Below are 25369 nucleotides of genomic sequence, written 5' to 3' on the forward strand. Positions count from 1 at the left end.
ATGAATGTATATGTATATGTATGTATATATTCAACAGTTCTCTGTACATCAGGTTAAGTACCACCCTGGGCTAGCTCGTAATCTCGCACAGTTCACCAGTCTTAAACACCGAGTTAACATTATTATCACTACGGCAGAATTGCTACGATCTCCCGTCGGAACTTTCGAGACAAGATACAATCCGTTTCTCCCGTAACCGACGACGACCAAGTAAACTTTATTAACAATACGTATAAATAGTTATCCTAAAAAGTACGTGATCATGGGAACCACATGGGACAGGGACAAAGGAGAGTGGATTAGGTGTTGGGGGAGACGAGGGACGCTATGAGCTTGAGCAGATATTCGAACGAGTTCTCTCGTCACTCGTAAATAATAAATTATACACGCTCCCTTCATCTTTTCATCTTACCTTTCGCCTGCTTCGAAATCGTCTGCTTATCGTCCGTTTGCGCTTGTGCGACTATTTCAAGTCTTTCATCTCAGATACGCTGTACACGCGTTTAACTTACACAGATTCTGACTTTAGAATATTTCAATTATACGAGAATTGTGTGATTCGTCTAAAAATGCTGCTAATTATTCAAATGATTTGAAATATGGCAAATAGTATTTGTTCCGAAAAAAATCACAAAAGAATTGATACAATATTAATACTACAAGCGCAAAGGACGAATCCCGTGAAATCATTCAACTTCCATCATCTCTCGAACATTTCTGAAAATGTTTGATCATCAATTTTTTATAAATAGAGTTATTTGCGCTTTATAAGATTTTTGGATAGTGAGCATCTCTCTGCCCATCGCCATATTCCTTGCCCCGAAATCTGAACCATCAGAGAGAGAAAGAGCATTTGTAGGAAAGATAGACTCTGAGAAGAAAATAGAGTCGAAGTATCCGAAAATTACTTTTCTAATTGCAATCGAACCATGAATCTTTGATTGTGTGGTTCGAGCTTCTCTCGTACTTTGGAATGTCAAAAAATGTTCCGCTACAGGGCCGCACTTTGTAAATTTTCCGCAGGTATTTCAAACCACACACCACAGCGAGACTATCTGTGCATAGAGATTGCTTTGCTATCATCCATAACTCATAACTCTACTTTCATCAACTTCCATACTAGCTGTAAGGTAAATAACCCCATTTATTTAAAAAAATGTATACCTATTTTGGAGTATACCACGAACTTGAACATTTCCGATGTAAAACTAATAGAATGATCACAATTGCCATTCGGGGCCCTTTACCTTTCATTCGAATTCGATGATCAAGAGACGACACCTAACAAAACAGAGAATCGTTTTCGAGCTTCTCGTCGGACTTACAGATATTATGTACTTGTATGTATAGGGTGGTATTGGAGCACGGTTGTTTCGTTCTGTTATACGAACAGGCCAGCCTGCCTTTGACAAGAAATTATTATCTTGAAATACTCGTTCCAGAATTTCCTGGAAAGTCCCCGTTGCAGCACCTGATTAATCCATTCCACGTCTCTCTCGAGCACTGCATATGCATTGTATATGTATACATGTATGTACGTATATCGGGGCTAGCTCGGTTTGTGCCTACGCAGGCAGCACTTGAGTAGTCGCGCGACATCTGATATTCATTCCTTCGGATGCCAAAGGCCAATTAGGACGACCTATTCCCTACGTTTCTTCTTGGCTAGAGTGTTCGTTGAGAACAACGTGTCAATTTGTCCGATTGCTCGTTGGTCATGTTCGCCGGATCGATCATGACAATTGTCTTTTGTTCTCTCTTCGAAACGAGAAGAGAAAAGTTTCTCCGGGAAAAGATGAACCGAATTCGAGAAGTGACGCGTGATTCGAAAGACAAAGAAGAAACAATAAGTAGACGATTCTGAATCTGCCCTGTTCGTTCAACTCACACTGTTTCCGAGGGTCAACACTATATTCGTCGTTCAACTGTAAGACGACGCGTAAAATGTATTTATGATTCCGAAAGGTTGACGATGTCCGCGTTAGACGTCCATCGCGTCACCAACATATCCCTCGTCGGGACTTTCCGGATGATGAGGCGGTTGCAGGTCCTCGGCTCTGGCCGCGGCAGCCGCAGCAGCCTCGCGGGCCGTCTTGCTCAACAACGACCTAGGCGAGAGGGGCGTCGTCTCGCCTCTATACGCGGCTGGCGGGGAAGGAATGAACGGCACCTCGGGGAACACGGCAGCCGGTGATATCGGAGAAACGGGCATTTGTTGCTGAATGGGTTGTTCTACCGGCTGGATTTGCGGTTGTTTCTGAGGCGGGCAAGGATATCCCTCGACGGTGTACCTGGCGTCGGTCCTGGGCAGCACAGGATCGTATCCTGGCGATCTAGCGAGGAACTCCGCTTCCCTAGAGTATCTGGCGGGAGGCGCCACTGCGGACCCTTCGACCATCCTTTGCCTCAACCGCGGTAAGGTGCTCGCCGCGCTGAATGGTATTTTTGGCAAGCCAAAATTCAGGGGATAGCCGTCCTGATCGAGATAGCTCAGCTGCGGTATGTTCGATGGCCGTAGGTCAGGCTGAAGCGGATATCCAGAATCGTATTCGAGACTCTGCCTCTCACCTGTCTGATGCCGATACAGTTGACCGTAGCCCACGTCCGTGCTCTCGGGAACCTCGTTTATCAAGTCCGGCTCTGTCAGGTATTTGGAGACGGGGCTACAGTAAGGTTCGTCGATATTCCTCTGTCCTCGACGCTCCAACGTCGCGGCTCTATTCATTTCTCTCTCGGTGTACGAAACGATCTGCTGGTGCTCCAAACCTATCAAGCTGCCGTTACCCTTTCTGCACGGTAGACTGGACGTGGTGTCTTTAGTGATCGGCATTACGGACTTGTTCTGCGACACCAGTGCTTTCGAGTTCCTCTTGCGATCGCGACGCCGCTTCCGCATGCAGAAGACGATGCTGCCGATCAGAGAGGCCAATGCGAACAGTGTGCCCATCAATGCCCCCGCAGCTATAGCTACGATATATCCTGATCTCGAACGATCGCTCGGCGGTTCTGCTGTTGTTTTCTCTTGATAAACTACTCGCAGCGAGAGATTCGCCTCCGCGGATCCTGCTCCGTTCTCGGCTATGCAGCTGTACGTACCCTCGTCTGTAGTCTCGACGGAGTAGAGTAACAGGCTGCTGCTCATGTTGGTGCCACCCCGTTGTCTGTACACGCATCTGAAACAGATCGCGCCACCACTCCAGTAGCTATTTATCGGAGTCGTGAGTAGGTGTAACGACACAACAGAAATCGAACGAACGAACATTCAGCAAAAGTCTATCGATTGAAAGGTTCATCTGACGAAATTCAGACTCGCTCGCGACTACGAAACGTCGACACCGATAATAATTAACGAGAGTAACATCTTAACGACATTTCACTACGTATAAACGCGAACCTCGGAGAATTAGGATTATTAACGAGGCAGAACTTTCCTTAACGATCCGACGAGGAATCGCTCGATAGACGACTGTAATGGTTGCTGAAAAATTCACGCGAGAAACCCTTCGCAATTTAACGGTGCAAAAATCATCTGACGACCTCCGTCTCTGATCTCTCTAATTAAAATACTTCCATGATTAACGACCATGACGAGAAACTTCGAAAAAGTCATACTATGGGAAAACTCGATCACAGATAAGGCAAAACGCGTTCGTTTCAACGATCGACAAACCGTTCAACACGAAATGACTAAAGTTTTACTTTCCTTCGAAATTACGCGAATCGTTCGTTGAAATCGTTCGTTGAAATCGTTCGTTGAAATCGTTCGTTGAAATCGTTCATTGGGTCACGCATTATACAGCTGATGGAAACATTTCGTTCACTGTTACACAAGCAAGACTTTGAAAGTTGGAAATGATGCACGTTATAGGTTAGAGGGAAGAAGAATGATAATCGCGATATGGTTTCGATGAAGAAGTAAAAGGAGAAATATTGTGAAAAATGATAGGTACTTACCGAGGAGAAGTGGTAGAGCCGACCACCGTCGTGTCGTTTTTGTTTTGCCGTTCGCATGGGTCTCCGTTGAACCACCAAGTCAGTTTAGCAGCGGGCACGGCGTAAACGTCGCATCTAAGAGTGACATTGTCCCCTTCGTAAGCTTCGATCCGATCCTGTAACTCGATCTGTGGCAAACACGCCAGTTCATTTTGCTTGATGGCTTTGATCTGCCTGCCCCGAAGTCTCGCAGGAGCGTCGCAGATAGGTTCCGACTCTTGCGGGGCAGCCGGAGCCGATTCCTTCAGCCAGTCCTGCGTGGCTCTCAAACGACAGTCGCACAGCCACGGATTGTTGTGCAGAGTGAGCCCGCGAAGGTTTCCCCCGAGTGGTAGCGTCAGCTCGGGCACCCGAGTCAGCCGATTTCCGTCTAGTCGGAGCCACTCGAGTTGATGGAGGCCATCGAACGCGGCCTGCTCTACATTCTCCAGCCGACACTGGCTCAATTCCAAATTCGTCAGGTGGGCCAGATGCTGGAACGCCCCGCGACGTATCTCGCGTATAGGGTTACCGTTCAATATCAACTTCATCAGGTTCGAATAGGAAGGAAACGTCTCCGTTGGTACCTCTTCTATCAAATTCTCCGAGAGATCCAACTCCACCAAGCCGACTAGCCCTACGAACGCTCGCGATGCTATGCGACTTATGTTCGACCTGGCCAAATACAGTCGCTGTAGATTGACCAGACCCAACGCGTGAAAGCACTCCGATGGCAAACTGACTAGATAATTGCTGGACAGATCCAACACCTGTGTCTCTTCACGGGCACCCTGCGGGAGACCCTTCAGCCCTCGATTCGCGCACTCGACCCACTCCTTTCCACTCTTCCATTTGCACGTGCACATGCTCGGGCAACTTTCCACCGTCGACGTCCATGATAGCAGCATCGTCGCGCCTAGAAGTGCTCCTCTCAACCACCAACCTCGCACGCTCGAGCACATGCTGTCTCGTTTCCGCCACGCTGGACCGCTTCTTTCTTTCCCTCCCCTCCCCCACCTTTCTTTCGTCTAACTCATTTTCCAACAGAATCCTACTCAGACTCGTACGTTTTTTCACCCTTATACCAATGCTCCTCGCGGCGTCACTTCCGTTGAGGGCATCCTGACGTTCCCATGGAAGCTGGGCCCTCGCCACGAGGTTATCAGCCCGAGGCGTTTCAATTTCGGCTCCCGTTCTGAAACAATAACGAACGGAAGGGTATTGTTAGCAGTAATCGATTTCACCTTGCAAAATTATTATATTATCTATTTATTATGTATTTATTTCGAAGAGAAAAGTCCGACTCGAGCAGAAGATCGATGCTTTAGTTAGGATATCTGACCGAACTGTGTGTATGCTTCTGTACGTGTTTCAAAGAAAATCAACAGCCACATGGTATACCTTCGCGTGAAACTGAAATCGAATTTTAATCTCGCTATTGATTTCATCATCGAGTATCAAGTACCTAAACCGATCTCATAATTATAATACGACGACAATAATAATTTATATCTTCTTCTCGTCTGAAAATCGTCTGAAAAGTATTCGAGTGTATAAAGACAACAGCTAGCAACCTACAATCCTTTTTCGCTGGCCGCGTCATAAAATCCTTTGTCTGGGGAAATTTCCGTGTCCTCGTAACGCCAGAGGCGTTCCCTTTTAGGCAGCTCGCTATGGAGGTATGCACGTACATGCTCTCGCAAATGAACGTTCATATTCTTGAGACGTGTATACGTACGCTCACAGGCACCCTCTCTCTGCAGAACGATGGAGTTAGCACGTTCATCACCGTTAACACGTGCAAAATTCATAGACCACGACGAAAGCCTCAAAAACAGGTCAAAGGATCGCGTTACAAGTTTATCATGCTTGCAATTTGCAACCGGTTCGCTTGTCTTGCCAAACTATTCTACCTATATTCGTTCATTCAGCGTACGACGAGACATCGTTCGTTCGTTCGTTCGTTCTAACTTGAGCATCGTTTCGAAGTTTCCCGCTATATATACTTATATATATATATAGATATAGATATATATATATAGGTACATAGAGGAAGGGTCGGTAAAAAAGTAGTATCATCGCAAATATCGAATGGAGAGAATGAAAGATCGAATTTAGTTGGTGTACAGGCGGCTACTTATGAATTCCTCGTTGGCAACGATCGTAAAACGGAAACCCGTTGACGTTCGGGTCGAATGTTGTATGACGTTGATACTGTTCCCGAATTGACGTACTGCAGATTAATAATTAATCGTCCCGATCACGAGATACATTTTAAACGATTCATTGGCTCGCATACTAATCGTTGCGCCACGAATGGACGTTAACCCCTGTGGCACGTCGCCGTAAATGGATCCGGTATCCCGCCTCGGTTCATATCACTACACAAGCCTCGTACTTTCAAATTACTCTGGCTGCGTCCATTAATTCTGAGACTTCGGTAAAGCAACTACGATCCTTCGAAGGAGGTCGTAAAGGATCCTCGTTTCGTAAAGTTTCCAAGTAACGATCGATGTAATCGATTCGTCGTCGACCAAGAGGACTCTAAAACTCTCTTCTTGTCGCAGAAATGGGATCAAGAATCTAGGAAAAGGGGGACGAATACCGTATTGTCTCTCGTGCATTTTATGGAAAAATCTGACCTGCATCGTCAGTGGAAAGTTCAGAAATGTTAGCGAAACGGTTTTGGCTGAAGGAAAGAAGAGGCTCGACGAAAGTAAGAAACTGTGTAGCCAAGAGACTTTAAAAGTGGCAGGATCGGTGGGAGAGCGAGTATCTGCGCGAACGAACCGAGAAAGCAAAAGAAGAAGAGATCTGTATCGTTGCGAGAAAACTTGAAACGTTTTAAACGACCGATAGTTTTTCGTTCTACCTACGTGAAAACTGCTCAACGGAAACTAACAATAAGTAAAGGGACACGCACACACGGAAAGGGAAATAAGTGGTGTGCAGAAGTGGACGAGAAGGAACGCGAGCTGGTAGGTCTCTGGAAGAAGTTTCAAGCGGTAAGAAGACGTGAGTTGAAGATGACAGAAAGAGATAGAAAAGGGATAATAAATTTTGTAGGGAGACAAAAGAATGTGCAGTCGCGTCGCGTCGCGTCGCGTCGCGTCGCGTCGCGTCGCGCTGCGCTGCGTCGGTCCGGGAAGAAACACTCCTCGTGGCAGAGCATCAGCCGATATCAGGATATCGGAATATCGAGCGCATGCGGTTCGGCATGCAAACCTCACGGTTTTTCATTGCTTTATTCCAGCATGCCCGTTCAACTACGCAACGGTGGCGGGAGTGGAAAGGCAGGCCTCGGGGATATTGCCTGCTCGACATTTCGAATCCAATATCTGCTATCGGCACTCTTTGCTATCGTTTCAACGATGCATTAGCTAACGCGTTAAAACCACGACTGCTTACAAAATGGGATTCTTTTAACAGTTTACACTTCTCTTCCCCGTTTACATTCTTCTTTTATACAAAGTTACGATCAAGTACCTTCAACAGCACGTAGGTACATACTTACCTATTCCTCATTTTCTAGTAATCGTGAAGACGTTCGATACAGTCTCTCGGTTATCCGTCATGGTATCGATTGGCCCATTTAACCATTTCGAGCACGCACTCTTTTCAACAGTTCACGGACTTTTAGTCGATGTTTTCGTTAATGAGGAGATGTGCTTCCAATGCTCCGTTCTAGAATTTCTACTTTTCGAACGACCACCGCAGGTCACTGACGTCGCGTCACCTCGGTACATTCTGTAAATTACTTACTTTCGCCGGTTTACTGCGATTTCATCGGTTAAATGATTACTCTTGGCAAACGTGGAAGAACGTGCTTCGCCCACCAATACTATCATCTCGCGAGATACATAGAACCATACCCGATACCAGGAAGGTGGAAAAGGAGACGAAATATAGGAATTTCATGTACTCTCGATAACATTATCGATAAACTTCTCAAACTTGCTTGTCAAAGAGTGCAATGTTGGACACCACTCTCTTCGATCACTGCACGCAAATTCTGATACAAGTTTCGTAACTCTCATTGTCAGCGGACGACGCGTAACGGCAACTGAAGCGAAGAGCGAATCGCTAAATACAGAACCAACCGAAAGTAATTAACATTGCTTCAACATTGCTTCAACATTGCTTCAACATTGCTTTGGCCTCGTTACGCACCGAACAAAAGAGAATGGACAAGAACGAATCAAGAGAAACGAGCAGGATCTTCGTTAGAGTCGCATGAATCTGAACAAAGCTGTTGTTCAAGACCCGTCTAGCGAAAGAGAGGCCATCGAAGTCTTCGTCTTCGACTTACAATACCCTAGAGGAGCAAGAGGACAACCTACGAGTCCTCTCATCGATCCGACCGAATGGACCAAATCCACCCCTTATTTCGCCTCGTCCCAGCCACAGAGGTTCCCAAACACGTGGATTATCGTTTTCCACCATTCTGCAAATACCTCTTTACAAACTCTTCGTTAGATGAGAGAAGAGAAATTAAAAGAGAAGCAAACGTAATTACCCCGTCGATTGAAGGTTTCGAACAAACTCAAAGGCTCAATGTACCCCTTTAACCTTTTCAAAATAGACCTTTGAATTTTTCCTATATTCTACGAACGAAGGAAATTGGAATCTTCTATAGATCGTACTACTTCCACAGTTTGAGAACCCTCTCACTTTTGACCCCTTTCCTTCCCTCACCCAGTCAGAAAACTCTCCAGACCCTGAACTCGTTCTACTTCGCCCTTTTCTCCGAATCTTCCACCTTTTCAATCTTTTCCTCTCACGATTTTCCTTGGGTTTGCGTGAATTCTTTTTGCCCGTCGAAACCCAGAAGCGTAAACAGCGACGAGGGCAGACTGAAATCGCTTCGACGTCGATATGCAGAACCAACGAGTACTTATATCTACAACTACTTGAGTACTAAGTAATCTCAACTATGAAACTGACCTCCTCTCCGCTCGATGCGTTCACTCTCGTCTCTTAATAAGTCTCTACGCTTAATATTTTTCTTTATTTGTTTCCACAACTTCAATCTCCTTTTTCATTAGATATCTAGGTTTTATTCAAAATGTTTCGGTGGTTCCTGACAGGTGCGTTGCAAATATTACTCAAGTATGTAATTAGAAAGAAATTTAATCAACACTAGAACTAAAATTGAGATTCGATGAGCAGGCTATGAATTCTCGATAAAAAAAAGAAAACAATAAATTTCAAAAGCTACTCGTGGCAAGCCTCGTAAACCTCGGATCCTCGGTTTTCATACGAAAAGAGGGTTTACCTAACGCGATCAATTTTTTCCCATCGCGGGGCTGCTCCGCGCACGCCCGTCGCCGGAAACTTTCTAGTCACGCGACGACGAGGGTCTGTAAAAGTAGGAAAATGGGATAACAGGATGGAACGGAAATCGAGGACCACAGGAGAAAGGGGCCACCGGCGAGATAGAGTTAAAGATCAAAGTCCTTGCTCGACTCGCATGACGGGTCGATCGTGGAATTCGGCAATTTTTCGCTCCGCTGGAGCGAATTGTATTAAATAAATAAATAAAAAAAAAACAAATAAAAAAGAAGAAGAAGAAACAAGCTACCAAAGCGTAGCGGTTTTTTTTATCGGTCACCAATACATGCTTGTCGATTCCGCTAACAGAAGAATGCTAGCGCTGCGATCGGTGAATTTAAGGAAGAAACACAATGGGTTTCATCAGCAAATAAAAAATGGTTAATTTATCAAAATTCAATCCCAATTTCGAATTAGAGTTTAGGAAACTCGTTTTTGCTATCTCCGAAACCTGATTTTACAAAAATAACCGACTGTATTACTGACTATATCTGCTGCGTCCTTCTGCAAAGTGTACGCATTATAAACGTTCTCTTTTAAACGAAGTACCTGTCTAACATGATCTACTTTTCTAACTAATTTTGACTTGCAACACTTGATGAACTAGTGGTCTTTCGACACAATTTTTCTAGGATAAGTAATTACATATCAAACGTAATGCTTCAACGTTTAGCGTAAAGTTAATTTCACGGTTCGTAAAGAAGGCTTCAATTACAGAGCAGCCTGGTGCGGTGGGGCACAGCGCGGCGTTCCACGAGAAGCGAACGCTAATCCCAGCCGAGATAGTGGGTTGCCGACTCAGCTCGTTGCCGTTTAAATCAGAAAAACGCGATGATCATTCGGTCAGATAAGGACAAATAGAAGAGAAAGATATGGGTGTGGGGAAGAAAAGAGAGAAAGTCTGCGAAAACTATAAGTTAATATAATCGATAAGGAAGCTCCAGAATCTCAGCTAACAATTAGATTTACTCGTTTGCATTAACAGCTATATTACCGAAACTCGCATCGTTCGGTTGCCATATTCGCACGAGCAGCTAATTGTCTGTCCTGTTTGAAGGCGCGAACAAGGTATTGTTTGTAGTCTATTCTTATCGGCAGAAACGAATCAATATGAAACAGGTTAATAAAGGAAATGAATAGGAAAGTTAAATAAAAGAATATCAGTTATAAGTTGTTTACTGTTTTTGGCAGAAGCGGCTCCTTTGTACACTCTTCCCCTTTTCGTTTTCTTTCTCTTTCTGTCTGATTTGCCAAGTACCGTCTGACGAACGAACAGCGGCTTAGAGGCCATCGTCGTCGCTTTATGACCACTGCACCACTTCGCCTCCCATAACTCCTGAGGCTGTCTCATTTCAGGTTTCGGTGTTGCGACCAGCGACGAACGCGACAACTTTGCTCCCTCGTTAACTGGCCCGCGATAAACCCGTCCGCATCGTTTTAACGATTCACTTCCGTGCGTCGCGAACGAACTGAGGCAGGCCACAAGAAAACGTCGCGCAGGTCACTTTTCTATACCTTCTTAATTTCAGTTATCTAGACTGACCTAAACCTTTTCGTCTACTTTCAGTCAATTATTACCAACACTAGCACATCCTTACTATAGGAGGCGTATAAATGGTTTTCGAGAAGTAAAAGTTGCAATATACGCACCTAGTATATTTTAACTGATCTCTATCGTACCTTATAAAACGGTGACGATTAGAGGTAATAAGGTGCAATTGTTATGCCAGTACTTTCTTTCAACAGTCAGGTCGAGAATGTCTCGCATAACCGCGACAAAAATGAATGAACTGCAAAACGCGTAGTCGCGGAAAACCGTTTCCATTATTTTCGGTAAACGCCCCTTCCCATGCAGTAAACCTCCCGCTATTACGGTTATCTACACTGCATTAACTCTCGCTATCACACCGGCTTTGCTATCATTCCAGACCTTACTATCGTTCGACGTGCCACAGCGATTCTCATCATTGTTGCAATTACGCATACCTGCCCCGAGGATATTACCTTTAACGTTTACGCTCGTTTGCATCTACACTCGCGATTCTATTCGTCACGAAGAAGAATCGGTTTCATTTCACAAATTCGTTTAATTCTGCAAGAAAAATCAAAAAATGAATCAACCGTGAAGAAGCAAACCTTGAATGGAAATCTTTATTCAACCGTTGTACGCATACGATGTACATACGATGACATACCCTTACTTGTCCCTTGAACACGCAATATATATATTTTGAAACGTTCGACTGATCCTCGAAGTTTAACGTAGGTACACATAGTCGTAATCTCATTTAGGATTTCTCGCAGTTCGAATGAAAACGTTAACTTCATTCTGTTTTAGTTCCCATGGTCTCTGCTCCGTTTTCAAGCCACGTTCACTGTAGCCAACCGTATAGAAAAGTTTTCAACCGATCGTGACAAACGCGTGAAAAGGCCACGATAAAAATACTCGCGAACCAAACTACAGTTGCACATTATTCGATTTTTTCCTTTAATAGCTATGAGCTCGTACACATAGGTGGCACATGGAAACTCAACTTCAAACAAAGTATGGTCTATTTACGAGTTCATCGAATATATCTCATGTATCCTCATTCAAAAATATGAATCTAGAATTAGGCCGTGCAATCTTATTTCATACGTATACGTTCCAAGTATGTAGATAGGTACGGATGTATATTTATCATTTACCTACTAATGTTAGATTTAATCAAATATCTACAAAACATCGAAGATTGAAAAATGTTCTCTACTTGAGGAACATTTTCATGATTTTCGCCTTCCGTTAACGACTCAAGAAGAAACAAAGATAATGTAGGTAATAGCTGGAATAACTACTTGCATCTCTAATAGATACACTTCACTGGCAAGATAAGCCCCACCCCTTTCTTGTAGATTTAATAAAAGAATTGGACCATTGAATCTACAGCTCGCTAGGAAGATTCATTAACGAACGAGTTAGCTCTGATAGTAGAAACAGCTTAGTCGGATCGTGATCGCATTACACGGAATTAAGACGCGGCGGAGGGAAGGTTGCCGGTTTTACATCGATTTCAGCCTCGCGTCACCGACGATAACCGGTCAACGCGATTATCTTAGGGAGAGATCGTGGTTGGCGGGCGTCCTTAACGCCATCCTCACCCTCGAAACCTGTCGATGGTGAAACGTCGAACCGCAGGGGCTGCAGGCGAGCCGATAACGCGCGCGCAGCCAAATGCATTCGACCGAATCTCCGGACCCCCTTTATCGGAACATGTTGCTCGGACATTTTTCCGAGTTCCCTTTGTGAATTGGAATCAAAGCTGCGTTAATACCCGGCCGACCTTTGCTTTCTCTATAGCTATTTCTTCGCTCTGCTGCGGTCGTCCGTGGCTTAGCCTCTCGCACCTCTCTATCTCCGACTAGTTCAATTTCAATTCACTTTCCCCTAATGCGTATTTATGCCCGGATTAGTATCTGCGATATTAAAGGTTTTATTTAAGGAAAAGGATGTGATAGACAAGGTGTTGCGACGCGACGCGACGCGACGCGACGCGACGCGACGCGACGCATCGATTCGAGAACGTGAAAACCATAATGGAAATTGCCGGCGTATCGTTCTTTTATTCCCAAGGAGACGGTGATGTCGCGACATCGTTACTCACTAGACGCGACCTAGTATGTTTACCGGAAAACGACTCTGGATCACGGCCAAATTAATTTCGAACAAGTTTTCACCGTGCCGTGCCGCACTACCACATGGCATTCTAATCGACTGTTTAATCTTCGGATTGAATAGTGTCTGATCGCGACATATCGATGTTGATTTCATAGTAGCAGCGCTTCGAACTTGTTCAACTCAAATATCTCCGTGCGCCCACAAGTATGTACAGGATATGTATAGGTACTATTGTATGCTGTTTACGTGTATGTTATTTAGTGTGAAATGAATCCGAACACGAATCATTTCGATCAGGTTTCGTCGAATAATCTCCACGAGGCGGTACGCAACGCATCCGAACGCAACGCATCCGAACGCAACGCAACGCAACGCAACGCAACGCAACGCGGTTGCATTCAGATTGCAGATAAGAAGGGTAATAACGAAGGGAGCAACATTTTCTCGAACACATACAAATTACACGGCCTAGAAACGTTAAATGCGTCTTGATTTTCGGATGTCGCTTTTGTTTTTCAAATATACTATTTCCATTATCCAAGACTCTTGACCCTCCCTTTTTGGGTCACGGAACTTTTTAACAATTCAACGAAGGCTAAGGCAACTTAAGCAATCTTTTTAAAGGAACCACTTTCTTTTTTATAATATTTATTATTTATGCACTGTTAATGGAACTAAATTTCATATAAATCACTTGCATCATCCTCGTCAATGTGTCTATGTAGTCAACAATTATGATTCGTGTATTAAGTGGTAGAGCAGCGCTTTACCACCAAATTTTCTTCTAGCCCCTACGATACTAACCATCCCACAATTCCAATATCCTTCAACCCAGACCAACTCTCGTTAGATCTAACTTCAGTTTCGTCCGGAAAATCGGATACCATAGAATAATTGAAATATTTTCTTTCAGTAGTTTCAATTATTTGATGTAGGCGTATTTATCTTTTCAATAAAGAACAACCATTTTGAATTATCGGCGCGAATATCGTCAGATACCGTCGTGAGACGTCATAGCCAACTTTCAAACCTCGTAAAACTGTCCCGACCAAGAAACTTCTCATCCAACCGCACAATTCCATATTCTATGGAAAAAGCAAACTCGCCTTTGTTAAAGTCTGGAATTAAGAAAGTTGTTCGACAAAGTTTAGCAAGCGATGAAATTTTATTCACCTGACAGTTGTAAGAATTTAATCCCCAGAAGAAAAGAAAGACTCTTTTACTTTCGTTACCGAACTATGTAAATCTTCTCCCGTGAAATTACATTCATCCTGGTTAAAAAATGATAGGGCTCAGGTAAGTACACCACAAGTTTCTCAGTTGGACCTACCTATGCTCGGTTACGATTTTGCCACAAACGATATTAACAATCATAGACAATACAGACACAGATGTGTATTTCGTAAATACTGTTTTAAACCTATTAGGCACCAAGAACGAATAGCAAATCATCGTCAAAGCGAAATCCTAGAAACGAATGTCAATTTTCTCGGTAGAAAATAGAGAATTCATTCATTTATTTGTTAACGGGAATGAGCACAATCGCAGGGATTGCTAACGAGTAGGCGGTATTTGCGTAATTAACACATTGCTGACTAAACGGCCGGTATTCCCTATATCGACCTGAAGGTACCTATTCTACGATACCTACCACAGTTCGGGATTAATTATGATAGAAAATTTCCATAAGCGTGGAATTTCATCGTAAATAGCAAAGTATCTACGATCTCTCGCAATATCTATTTTTTCATTGCAAAATGCAGTTTGCATATCGAAGAGGTAGGTATATACAATAAGATATTGTGAAAGAGCAGCTTTTTCCGTTTCATTCGATTGCGTGTGGGAAACATTCTATCTATGAATCTTGAAAGAATAAAAACAATGGAATCGAATACACGATGAAAAAATAACGTCCAATAAATTTACGAGGCACTTGCTTTATATACGTGAAAAGATCATTTTTTCATCGCTGTGTCGACGCATATTTCGCGACACAAAGCGCTCATCAGAAATTCCGGCAAATTATTTATTCATAGCTTTAAAAAAAAAGCCTTCAAATCAATTCACGAAACACACGCGTGCGCGTTAACAGAATTAAAATAGAATCCATTGGAGGAAACACAAACCGACGGTTCTTTCGCATTTCGCCACGAGTCGTATACGCAGCATGAGTTTAACCGAAGGTAGCAAAGCTACTGTACGATCATGTCTTGTGTAAAAAAAGGTTCGATTGCGTAGATTCTCGTCACCCAATTCCGCCCTAGGAGTAGTCCGTATGGTAGACTATTTGCGAGGATTTCACGAGAAAAAGGAACCAATCACAAGCTGCTTCTGGGTTATGTCGAGGAAACGAGACGCGTTCAGTCGCATTCCGTCTTGAATTCGTTTTCGTGCTAACGAATCCCGTGTCAGAGGTCGTGGGCGCGCTTTCCGCGTGTAAACGAGACCGAACAGAGACAAGTTCGAGCGATCGCTGAGATTCTAATTTCGCTGAGTAGCTGGCAATGCTTGTTAAGACGTCGTCGGCCTGCCTCTCGCCGCAGAATTCGCGCAAACTCTCGAGGATTCCCATCGTCTCGTTTCTGCGGCGCTGTTAAAAGGATTCAGCCTCTGCCTACTTGCCACACCGCGCAACGTCGCTGTCTAGACGTGTATATATGTATGTATCCGTTTTCACGTCCCACCAGTACTGCCGTTGCGACGCCCTTTCAATGCTAATTACTTTTGGTTCATTCCTTTGACGAATCGAACGGATGCTATCGTCTTTAACAATTCATTGCCATTCGCGTTCGAGTTCGCGTTCGAGTTCGCGTTCGAGTTCGCGTTCGAGTTCGCGTTCGAGTTCGCGTTCGAGTTCGCGTTCGAGTTCGCGTTCGAGTTCGCGTTCGAGTTCGCGTTGTCGCGTCGCCACCGCATATGCTTCAGAATATAATCATTTTTATTGATCCATCTACTGACCACCATGCGCTTCTATTATTACCCAAATCTAAAGTGTTATGCTTCGAAGGGAGTTTCAAAGTAACGTTCGAACCTTAACAACATAACAGCCGGTTTACACGCGAGTAGCACCAGTGCTGGCGAAACGTTTCAGTTACTAAGTAACTTCCATATACTGTCTGAAACAAGCTGACTGCGATACTTGTTTCGACTAACCGGTGCTACAGCAATTAAGACTTTGCTAACTATTTCCATGTAAATCAAACCTAATGGTATCGTTTGTCGAAAGTACATTTAAATTATCCTTTTAGTCGGTTAACGTTTCGTTACTTTTGCTTTGCTTAACTTGCGAAAGGAAAAGTAAAATAGGCCAGTGATATTATAATATAGATTATATTAAGATTATCATCTTCTGCATCAAATTGCTCGGTTCCATAGTACAAAGGGTTGTTAATTTATCCTTTGTTTTCGCATAGGTGAATCTGTGAAATCACCAAAAAAAGACTCTGAAAGTTCAGAACTGATATGTGGCAGCGACACAAAAAAATGTGCTACATATTCGATGCTTCTATGTTCTTTCAGACTATGCAAATACTAGTCAGTGGGAAGAGGAGACATCGTTAAGATACGCGAATACTTCATAATTTCGCGACTGAGAAAAAAGAAAAAGTCAGGGTAACGCTTTCATGAACGCGATTCACGGTCCTCAAAGAATATTCGAAAAAGCTCGGCGACGTCGAGCTCTCGAGCGATTCGGCCGAAATGACTGGCGCGTCGCGTCGCGTCGCGTCGTGGCAGCAACTGGAAATGAGAAAAAACACAGAAACAGAGAGAAGACTAAGAGAATATGTGTATGTATACGTGTGTGGTAGATATACTATACACATGTTTGTGTGCGTGTGTTTGTTCTTTTTATATTATATATGCATGTACGTACAACAAATATATAAATACCATAAGATTCCCGAGCAAGGAAGAAGCACTCCGACAAGTGGTGCTCAAGCTGCACTAGAAGCGTTCATTTTTTGATGCCCATTATTTCCGTAATTAGTCTCGAGTGCAAGACTCTCCTTAAAACTGCTGACGAAATGAGATCCCGGCGCAGCCGGATGGAAAACTTGAAGCGAACCATGCACGCGTACGAATGTACAACAGAGCTGAAGCTGGGGATGGAAACGCGGTCAGAAAAATCTCTCGCAATCATGTATTTAAAATTTAAATGGAACGAAGCGGCCGCTAGTTGCCGTGTGCTTGGTCAAATAATCATATAAAACTTGCTCTGTAGGTGCATTCTCGTGACTCAGTTTTATACCAATTTCCATCCCCTTTATACAGAAATGAAATATTTCCTCTTTCCGATGTGATCGATTATGTCACTTTTTCAGGTAATCTGCCCAGCTAGAAGGGAAACACATTTCATGGATAGGTATTGCGCAGAACATATGAAAATGAAGAAATTTCTAAATAAAATGATTCCAAATATTACCCTCGCATCGGTAAACAATCAATAAAAATTTTATAATAAACAACAATTTTGTACTACACAGACAAAATACAAAGGAAATGTTGTACCATCGAATCTATATGAGATTGAAAAAACAGAGTGAAAAATAATGACGTACGTAGCTAACAATAAGATGATCACCAAAGGGAGTGGCATAATTCATGGCGCAAGGCAGGTAACATATCCGGAGATACGAACGCGCGATGAAATACCAGATGCATGGGCATTTCGCGCAATATCCGGCTTAATGAGTTTAATTCAACGCAATTGAGGTCAGCCGACTGCAACGATCCTTAACGTATAAAAATATTCCACGACCCTCCGGTATGTGGTAGCTGGTACGTTGCAAATCAATTGTAGCAAGTGACGCGCGATCCTCATAGAAATCTCTCGCAAGAATGTCTTCCGAGATGCCTCAAAAGTATTACGCAGAGGATTGCATGTATTCGACGCGAGCGACATGCCTTCGTGTTAATTAAATTTGCAACGAATGCTTGTGCCGTTATCCTATAACGAAATATGCTGTACGACGTTTTGCACGAGGACGTTCGAAATTGCGATCGTTTCACGTCTTTGCGTCGCGTCGCGTCGCGTCGTTCGTAATTACAAGTTCTTCGAAAACTATACATATGTGCTTACTATAAATAGCTAATACATATCTGCACGTCGTATTATATACTTCTCCTTCAGAAATAACCGTTTCAAATTAAAGTAATAATCTTTAAGTAATAGTCAAGCATCTACGTGAGATGCTGAAAGTGCGATAAGAATAATTGAACGATTTACGGTTGATTCTTTTCAAATAAAAAAACTCTATAAAAACCTAAAAAAACAATAGCGCATTACATATCTATGTATTGAGAATTGGACTGAAACATTTCAAACGATTCAACAATCAGAAAGGTGAAATACCCACATTTCGTGCATTATAATTCGATGATTTATATTTATATTTATAGCAAGTGTGTATTTCCATCGAGGGTAGGTAGAAAGGATTCCATCCCTTTCACAGTTCGTATCTAAACATAAAAAAGCAATTTTCGCTTTTCATACTGAACATTTTGAATGTTGTGCCGAAATCATTAAGGGCACTGCACGTTTCAACTCATCAAATTTGTTCCATTTATCGTTGAATTGTATGGTATGAACGCGATAATGACTACCACAAGTCGCAGTCAAAAAAAAAGAGACAAACGAACATCGAGAAAATATCTTCTGTCTAATCTTAAAGAAGACATCAAAGTAAACGAAAAACTTAAGCTTAAGGAAAGTACTCGAAAAATAAGAAGGGACTGACGAAAGAAAGAAATAAGTCAAGCACAAGAGAAACGAGAGGAGAAGGTGCGAAGAGAAAATAAAGTTAAAGCGGGCGTAAGAGCGATGAAACGAGCCGAATAATCTCATCGAATCGACCCCAAGTTCAAGGCATGGATCGGTTTGCATATTAAACAAGGCGGAATTGTCACTGCTAAAGAGAGAGTAAATGAAGCACGTTTTCTACATTAACTAAACACGCTGGAATCGTGAGGTGGCGTCGAATCAGACGGAGAGGAACGATGGGAGTGAGTCGACTCCTTTAATTCAATTCCCACCCCTTCGGTGACCTCCTCTCCTCTGGTGCTTCTACTCCCAGGATTTCCAACATTTCCCCGAAACTTTGGCTCACGACACTTCCATGGCGTATTTGTTTCCGTTCGACAATGCCGATCCACCGCTCCACCACGACCGAAATTAATTATATATTATCAACCCACTCCCCCTTGACGCTCTCTACCGATTGATAAACATAACACATACGACGCGACGTTTTCTTCTAAAAGTTTGCGAAATGTTAACGAATTACTATATCTATTTATCTACTTATACACAAAAAGCTTCAAGAGTGTACCTATCTCTCTGTCATTTCGTCGACTATACCCTATTCTGCGTAAAAATTCATTCTATTTTTGCGAGGGCGAATTCGAAGATGAGATTACGTATTTTGAAACAGAATAAAAAGATCAGCGATTTAATTCGATCTCTACGGTTCACACAGCATCGTCCTGTAACTCGGAACTTAGAGTCTCTCCGAACAATCCTGAAAGTTTCCAGCAAACTGCCGCTGAATTTTATAATGTACAAAACTATGAAATAGAATTAATACACGTGTTCTATTACCGCTACAGAACGTATTATACGAAGTACAATAACTCGGTGAAAAAAAATTGTAAATTACTCGCTAAGGGCTCGTTCGAAAGGGGAAGCTTCCGCGTTTAATTTCCGCTCGAAACGAATCGCAAAAGAATTTATTAAGGTCTGCGATCCTCCATGCGATTTTTCCCTAATATACAGCATCTCCCACTAAATTATCCTCCCCCTATAACTTCAAGTAATAAGCAAGAATGCGATTTTCAAACGAAAGAATTTAGAAACTCGGGATCTTTTCCCTTGTTTCAGAATTTTCACTCAATCCTTTTTCTTGGCCGACGTCCTGTTTTTTGTAAGCATGACAGCGGTCTTGAAAAGCGGTCTTGAAAAGCGGTCTTGAAAAGCGGTCTTGAAAAGCGGTCTTGAAAAGCGGAGGCATATGAATGCAACTCTGTCCGTCATACAAAGAAAGGAATGTCGCGAACAACCGAGAAGGGGAACTATGGAAACTGTGAAAACTGTGAAAAAATAAATGGAAGAATGAGTAGAAGAGACAGACTAGAAAAATGTGCGAAAACGGGATTTTTTCGATTGTTCTTTGCAGTCTGCGTTTACTTTCACCAAATATCGGCTCGTTCGTTTTACTATTTCTTGGTATGTACCTGCTATAATTCTAACACTTTTCTGCTGAAAGCATGCTTGCTTCTTCGATTTATTTTAAAAAGCATCGAGACGTTCTAGACGAAAAGCTACGAAAAATAGAGCGAATTCGCAACGGACATATGTATAGATGTACGGAGACAAATATTAACAGAACAGTACATAATGAATTATATGTACCTACATGATGGAAATGTGAAAAATATTCACTTTTACAAGGGATATTCTGAAGATTATTCTCCACTCGGTATTCTGAAGACTGAATCGAAAACTCGTAGTATATAGTAGGTAAGGATACAGTAGCTCAAGTTCGCTGGCGTTCCTTATCTTTCCAGAACTCGACTGAATTATTCATGACTATGTCAACGACCACTTGTCCTTATATTTTTATAATATTATACTCGAAGGATACCGGATTCTTGCAATTGCGAAACGGCAAAAAGAATCGCATCGTGAATTTCGGAGTTTGGAAAGCTACTCATTTCTTAATCCACATATACATGAATTGTCTCGTCATATTCACAGAATTTCCTCCCTTTAATCACATTAAAATATAATCAGTGCGCGTATAGAAAGTAAATCCACAAAAAAGTTAGTAGTACGTATCAATCATCTGTGAACCCAGTATATGTCTACGTATGTACGCAGGTAGGTTTCAATGACATTTTGAACACGAGATTGTTGGTCAAATTGTTTCGGACCAGCAATAGATCAAGCCAAATTTCCTCATGGTTCGTGTCGAATTAATATAAGTCGAAACTTCGCAACAAAGACTTCGGGTAAACGACTAAAGGTATATAAACTTGAACTAACAAGTAGGTAGGCATGTATCTTAAGGTGTTATCTTAAATCCTGAAAGATTTTGAGCTTGAAGTAACTCATCACAAGAAATCAGTCTTCCTCCAGTGCATTTTAAATAACTATAATATTTTCACATGCTCTGAATTTATTTAGAAACGAGAAGAAGAGGATCGAACATTCGCACAATGTTTCACTGACGGAGACGAACAAAAGGCGACCAGTTTACTACTACAAACAACAAACCCGCCTTTACCCTAGCTTTTTTCACAGCAAGTCTTTTCCTTTCAAAGACGAAGCATCTCACTGACGTGAATAACGACACTTGTCCCAAGGTGTGAAATGCTCCGATAAATGAATGAGGAACTGCTCGCTCGTTTCTCTGTGTTTCTTACGAGATATATAGTACATAATGCATATATAGGTACACGGTTTAAAAACGTTGCGTCAGCCCGTAGTAGTAACGCATATGTCCCCTATATTTAGTTGTTTCTTATTTTAGTTCATTCTTATCGACAATAACTGATCGTATATCTATTTAGCCAAGTCAGTGACCACAGTTCCGAAGCGTCTTGCACTTACTTGAACAGAAAAAGCCGTTTCGCTTTGAACGAGTTCTTTTAAATGAAAAAAGGTTCCCTGTTCTCGAATAACGATACCGTGGTCTAGCAGTGTAAAACATCCAGAATGGGCATATAGTGGGTTTTACGCGCAGCGTTACCCTGCTCGCGATTCGACGGAAACGAAAAAGATTTTCACTCTCTTGTTCACAGACGCCTACCAGAGTGGTTCCGTTGTAAGTTTAGCGAAACGTTAGTCCCGCTTTTCCCTCGATTTTTATACCTCGACCGGTACGATTTGATTTTTATGTAACCAGCTGTTCACCGAATCCTTACATTTTATTCCATACAGTTTCATGTTTCCGTGCTTCAAAAGCTGCCGCAGGGTTCCCGTTTCCACAATCAACCGACCATCCCTCTACGTCCTTTCTAACCTAGATCTAATCAACTTTCCTGCTGAATTCACTGTGCGTCAATCGAGTTTTTTCACTAACCGTCGATTGTTTTCGTTCCACTTGAACAACCGACAGAAAATTCACCCTGACGCGCGCGCGATTGCATTGATCCCATGGTTTTTAGTTTCAGTAGCGTTTCGTCCTCTGCAGACGGCCTCTCGTTCTTTTTTCGCAAATATCTACAGATCATCCTTTCATTATCGAAGATCGAGTTAGAAAATTCCTTTTAGCTTTGAAAATATAATGGAAAACTACGGATGTACATGTGTACTTAATTGTATAGGTAAAAGTTAGTTGGAGCAATGATCGACTCCTGAGAGTACTTTTCATTCCTTGTGTTTGCTCATAGATGTACAAACAACTTAGGCGGTCGGTTACGTTCACGCTAGAAGATGCATGCTAAAGTAAGTACGTAGGTACTTTTCAAGTTTCTTTAGTACGGAGCTCTGTTGTCTGTGTCCGTGGAGAAAGCGACGCGACGACGCAGCGATGCACTACGCGAGACTAGCCACTGTCGCAGCTCCTTGCATTATTAACCCTCCAGAGATTCACCATGCTCGCATTGTTATTGCGGTTACTGCAACAGGTTTGCCAACTATTATACAAATCAACCAACTTATCGAAACAAATGTAGAAGTTAGAGGGAACACGGAAAATATGTTTCGTGTTTTTTCACGCGCGTGAATGACGAATATGAGTTGGGGAAAGTAGCGAAAAAGGTAGCAAAAGATAAAATATACACGTGTCCATTCAGTTGGATGAAAAGGTTCGTTATAGGGGCAATTACTGTGGTGGAACGGTGCGCTGACCTCTGACAACCCCACTTCTCATCCTCCTTCGTCTATCTCGCCTACCTCGCGTACCTCGCCTACCATCTTGATACACCTTGCTCGACAAGCTCCACAATCTTCTGCATTTTAGATTAGTTTCGAGTCAGGCACCATTGAGTGAAAGCAACCGCTTCTTAAACGATAAGAGGATTAAACGATCAAGTAAATGTAAGAATAGGGTTAAGGAAACTTCTCTTCTTTTCTACCCCCCCCCCCCCCCCCCCCCCCCCCCCGCGGTACGCAACCTACCATTTTCTGATCTTCCTTTGCATCGCACATCCTTTAATTGTTTCATTTTGCAATTAATTTCCTACTGGCGATTTCTATCAAAATACGTAACTGTAAGTCAAGTGATGCTCACCGATGGAATAATAAAAGATTATTATTTTATGTTGATATTTTATATCGCTCTACGAATATTGCAAAGGTAAACAAATTGAAATTCATTATACAATATTAATCGTAGAACTAATCGTAGGATATCGGAGCCCCGATATCGGAATACTAGATGAGCAATTTCAAATCAATCTCGGAGAATCTGGTGGAAGCTGCTTCTCATTTTTCTCTAACAGCAGGTAAATCGATAGTTTATCCAGTAAAGTCACCAGAGAGTCGTAAGAAGCGCGAAATTCCATTTCCGTAGAGAACGACCATGTAACCTATTTCTTTCTTCCACATAGGCCAAATCCTCAATTTCTAGACAATAAAGTACGAGTCCTTTTCTAGTTAGGATTAGAAAAGCATCTTTTATATTTATATATTTACATACAGAAGATAAGGTTACGAAAGAGGAGAAAATGTCAGCGCAGGGCAACGAGCTAACTACGTTACAGATTCTGTACACAGATAAATTAACTTCTCCTCTAACAGAGAGCAATTATTAAGGCGATAATTGTTAATAACAGTTTTACAGCCTTTCACCTCCCTACTCTCTTGAATTATTCCGTAATGAAGATCCTGTAATTAAAACGCCGGCTATGAAGCAAGTTCGCTTCGACTTCTTAGCTATATTAATACAGTTATCAAGGTTTTCATATCACCTATCAAAATTGATCTGTGGACAAACTATCGTTATCCTGATAATGAAATGCTTTAAAATTTTCTTATTTGTTAAATAAATTCATTTCAATTCTTCCAAATATCTATAATTTTCTTTATAGAAATTTATAGATATGTACATATGTAAGTATAAGTACCTGAGTAGGTATATTGTCGGATAAGTAGGTACATAAATAAATGTAAAACAAATTCGAAATCTGTTTAGAAGCTGCAGAAACTTTTAATGGACACAGACGAATCGATTTAAGCGCCTGATACACCCTTGTCGAACAAATCGCTTTAAAACTTTTAGTTGGTATAGTATGTCGACTCCCAGATGGCATAAAGTTTCGATAGACAAATCGACACAAGATCGTTCGATTAACTGTTTCACCGGTGTAATTAACCAGTAATATACACGCACGTGGTTAGTTAATAATTGCGATGTTTGCGCTAGGTTTAGATCGAGTTGTCGCGTTAATTGAAACTCTGCGTTAACACGAGCTACCGCGTCACTAACCGATATCTATGTCCGATCTGTAATCGATTTTGCAAACGAGTCAAATAGTCTCGTCTATTCTTGAAGATAAACGATGAAAATCAGCGATTCAGAATGTAAATAAAAGCCTGATACGTAACATTACAAGTATTACCAGTTCTAAGGGTACGTAACAGTTCAGCAAGTAGATGTGTAAGTATGCAAGTATTGAAACTTCTCCAACCGCGAAACAGATAGATAAGTAAAACGATGAAAGCCCTTAAAGCGGTCTTCCCCTTTGCTCTTTCTTTTAACTTTGCTCTATTCTGCTTTCCCTACTTCTCTTCCGTTTTCTCCCTCCCATATTCAACATTCGTTGTCTCCTTACTCCAATGCCCTTTAAGTTTTTCTTTCGTATCTGTTTCAAAGATGGTAAGATAAATTGGCTGGCACAATCCCGCCGCGGCCGCTCAAAAGTTTCGCGATATTTTCACTGTTAGATGGTTGAAATTAGTGGAGTTCGCGGACAAAAGTCTGATAACGCTATCTCCGTTTCCAGCTAACTCGCTCCCAATCCTGGTAACGCTACCTCCGTTTTTGTTTGAAGCGGACGCGCTTCTTCGTTTGCATTGCCTTCCGGTGCGAATTCAGCTTCGTTAATACGATTTTCTCAACACTTCTCCACCATCTCCTACATTTTTAGAACCTGAAAAACTTTTCGATGGCAAAACTGAACTCGCAAAATCTTGGAGAACATTTGCAACGAGTAGAGGTAGGTATCTACTAATCGATGCACCAAATCCACGTCCTCTCGCAACAACAGAAAATACTCTTTAGCCTTTGTTCTCCTTGCATGCTTTTCAATCACCGTTCAATTGATATTGGACAGTGATACACATTAATTTCGGTGAGTAGAACTGATTGCGATTGCTAATTGTATTATCTTTCGTACATGATCAAGTTTAATAAGATAAGATGAAATGTTCTAGGTATTAGAACTTGTGTAATGGTATCTCGAAATGGA

The 25369-nt window shown here is 42.3% G+C and overlaps 1 protein-coding gene across 2 annotated transcripts in view; it reads right to left on the bottom strand.

Annotated features, from left to right (window-relative positions):
• Nucleotides 1-1767: 1767 nt before the first annotated feature.
• The window catches only part of LOC143188486 (uncharacterized), a 39341-nt gene continuing 15739 nt past the window's right edge, over nucleotides 1768-25369 (bottom strand). For both annotated transcript variants that reach the window (XM_076392784.1, XM_076392783.1), the window contains exons 3-4: nucleotides 3955-5167; nucleotides 1768-3173 (exon numbers count right to left, since the gene is read on the bottom strand). In XM_076392784.1, coding sequence (XP_076248899.1) covers nucleotides 1982-3173; nucleotides 3955-4934 — 2172 coding nt within the window. In that variant the 5' untranslated portion in view covers nucleotides 4935-5167 and the 3' untranslated portion in view covers nucleotides 1768-1981. The remainder of the gene's footprint in view (nucleotides 3174-3954; nucleotides 5168-25369) is intronic.

Source organism: Calliopsis andreniformis, chromosome 2 (assembly GCF_051401765.1).
Source record: "Calliopsis andreniformis isolate RMS-2024a chromosome 2, iyCalAndr_principal, whole genome shotgun sequence".
NCBI classification, from domain to species: domain Eukaryota; kingdom Metazoa; phylum Arthropoda; class Insecta; order Hymenoptera; family Andrenidae; genus Calliopsis; species Calliopsis andreniformis.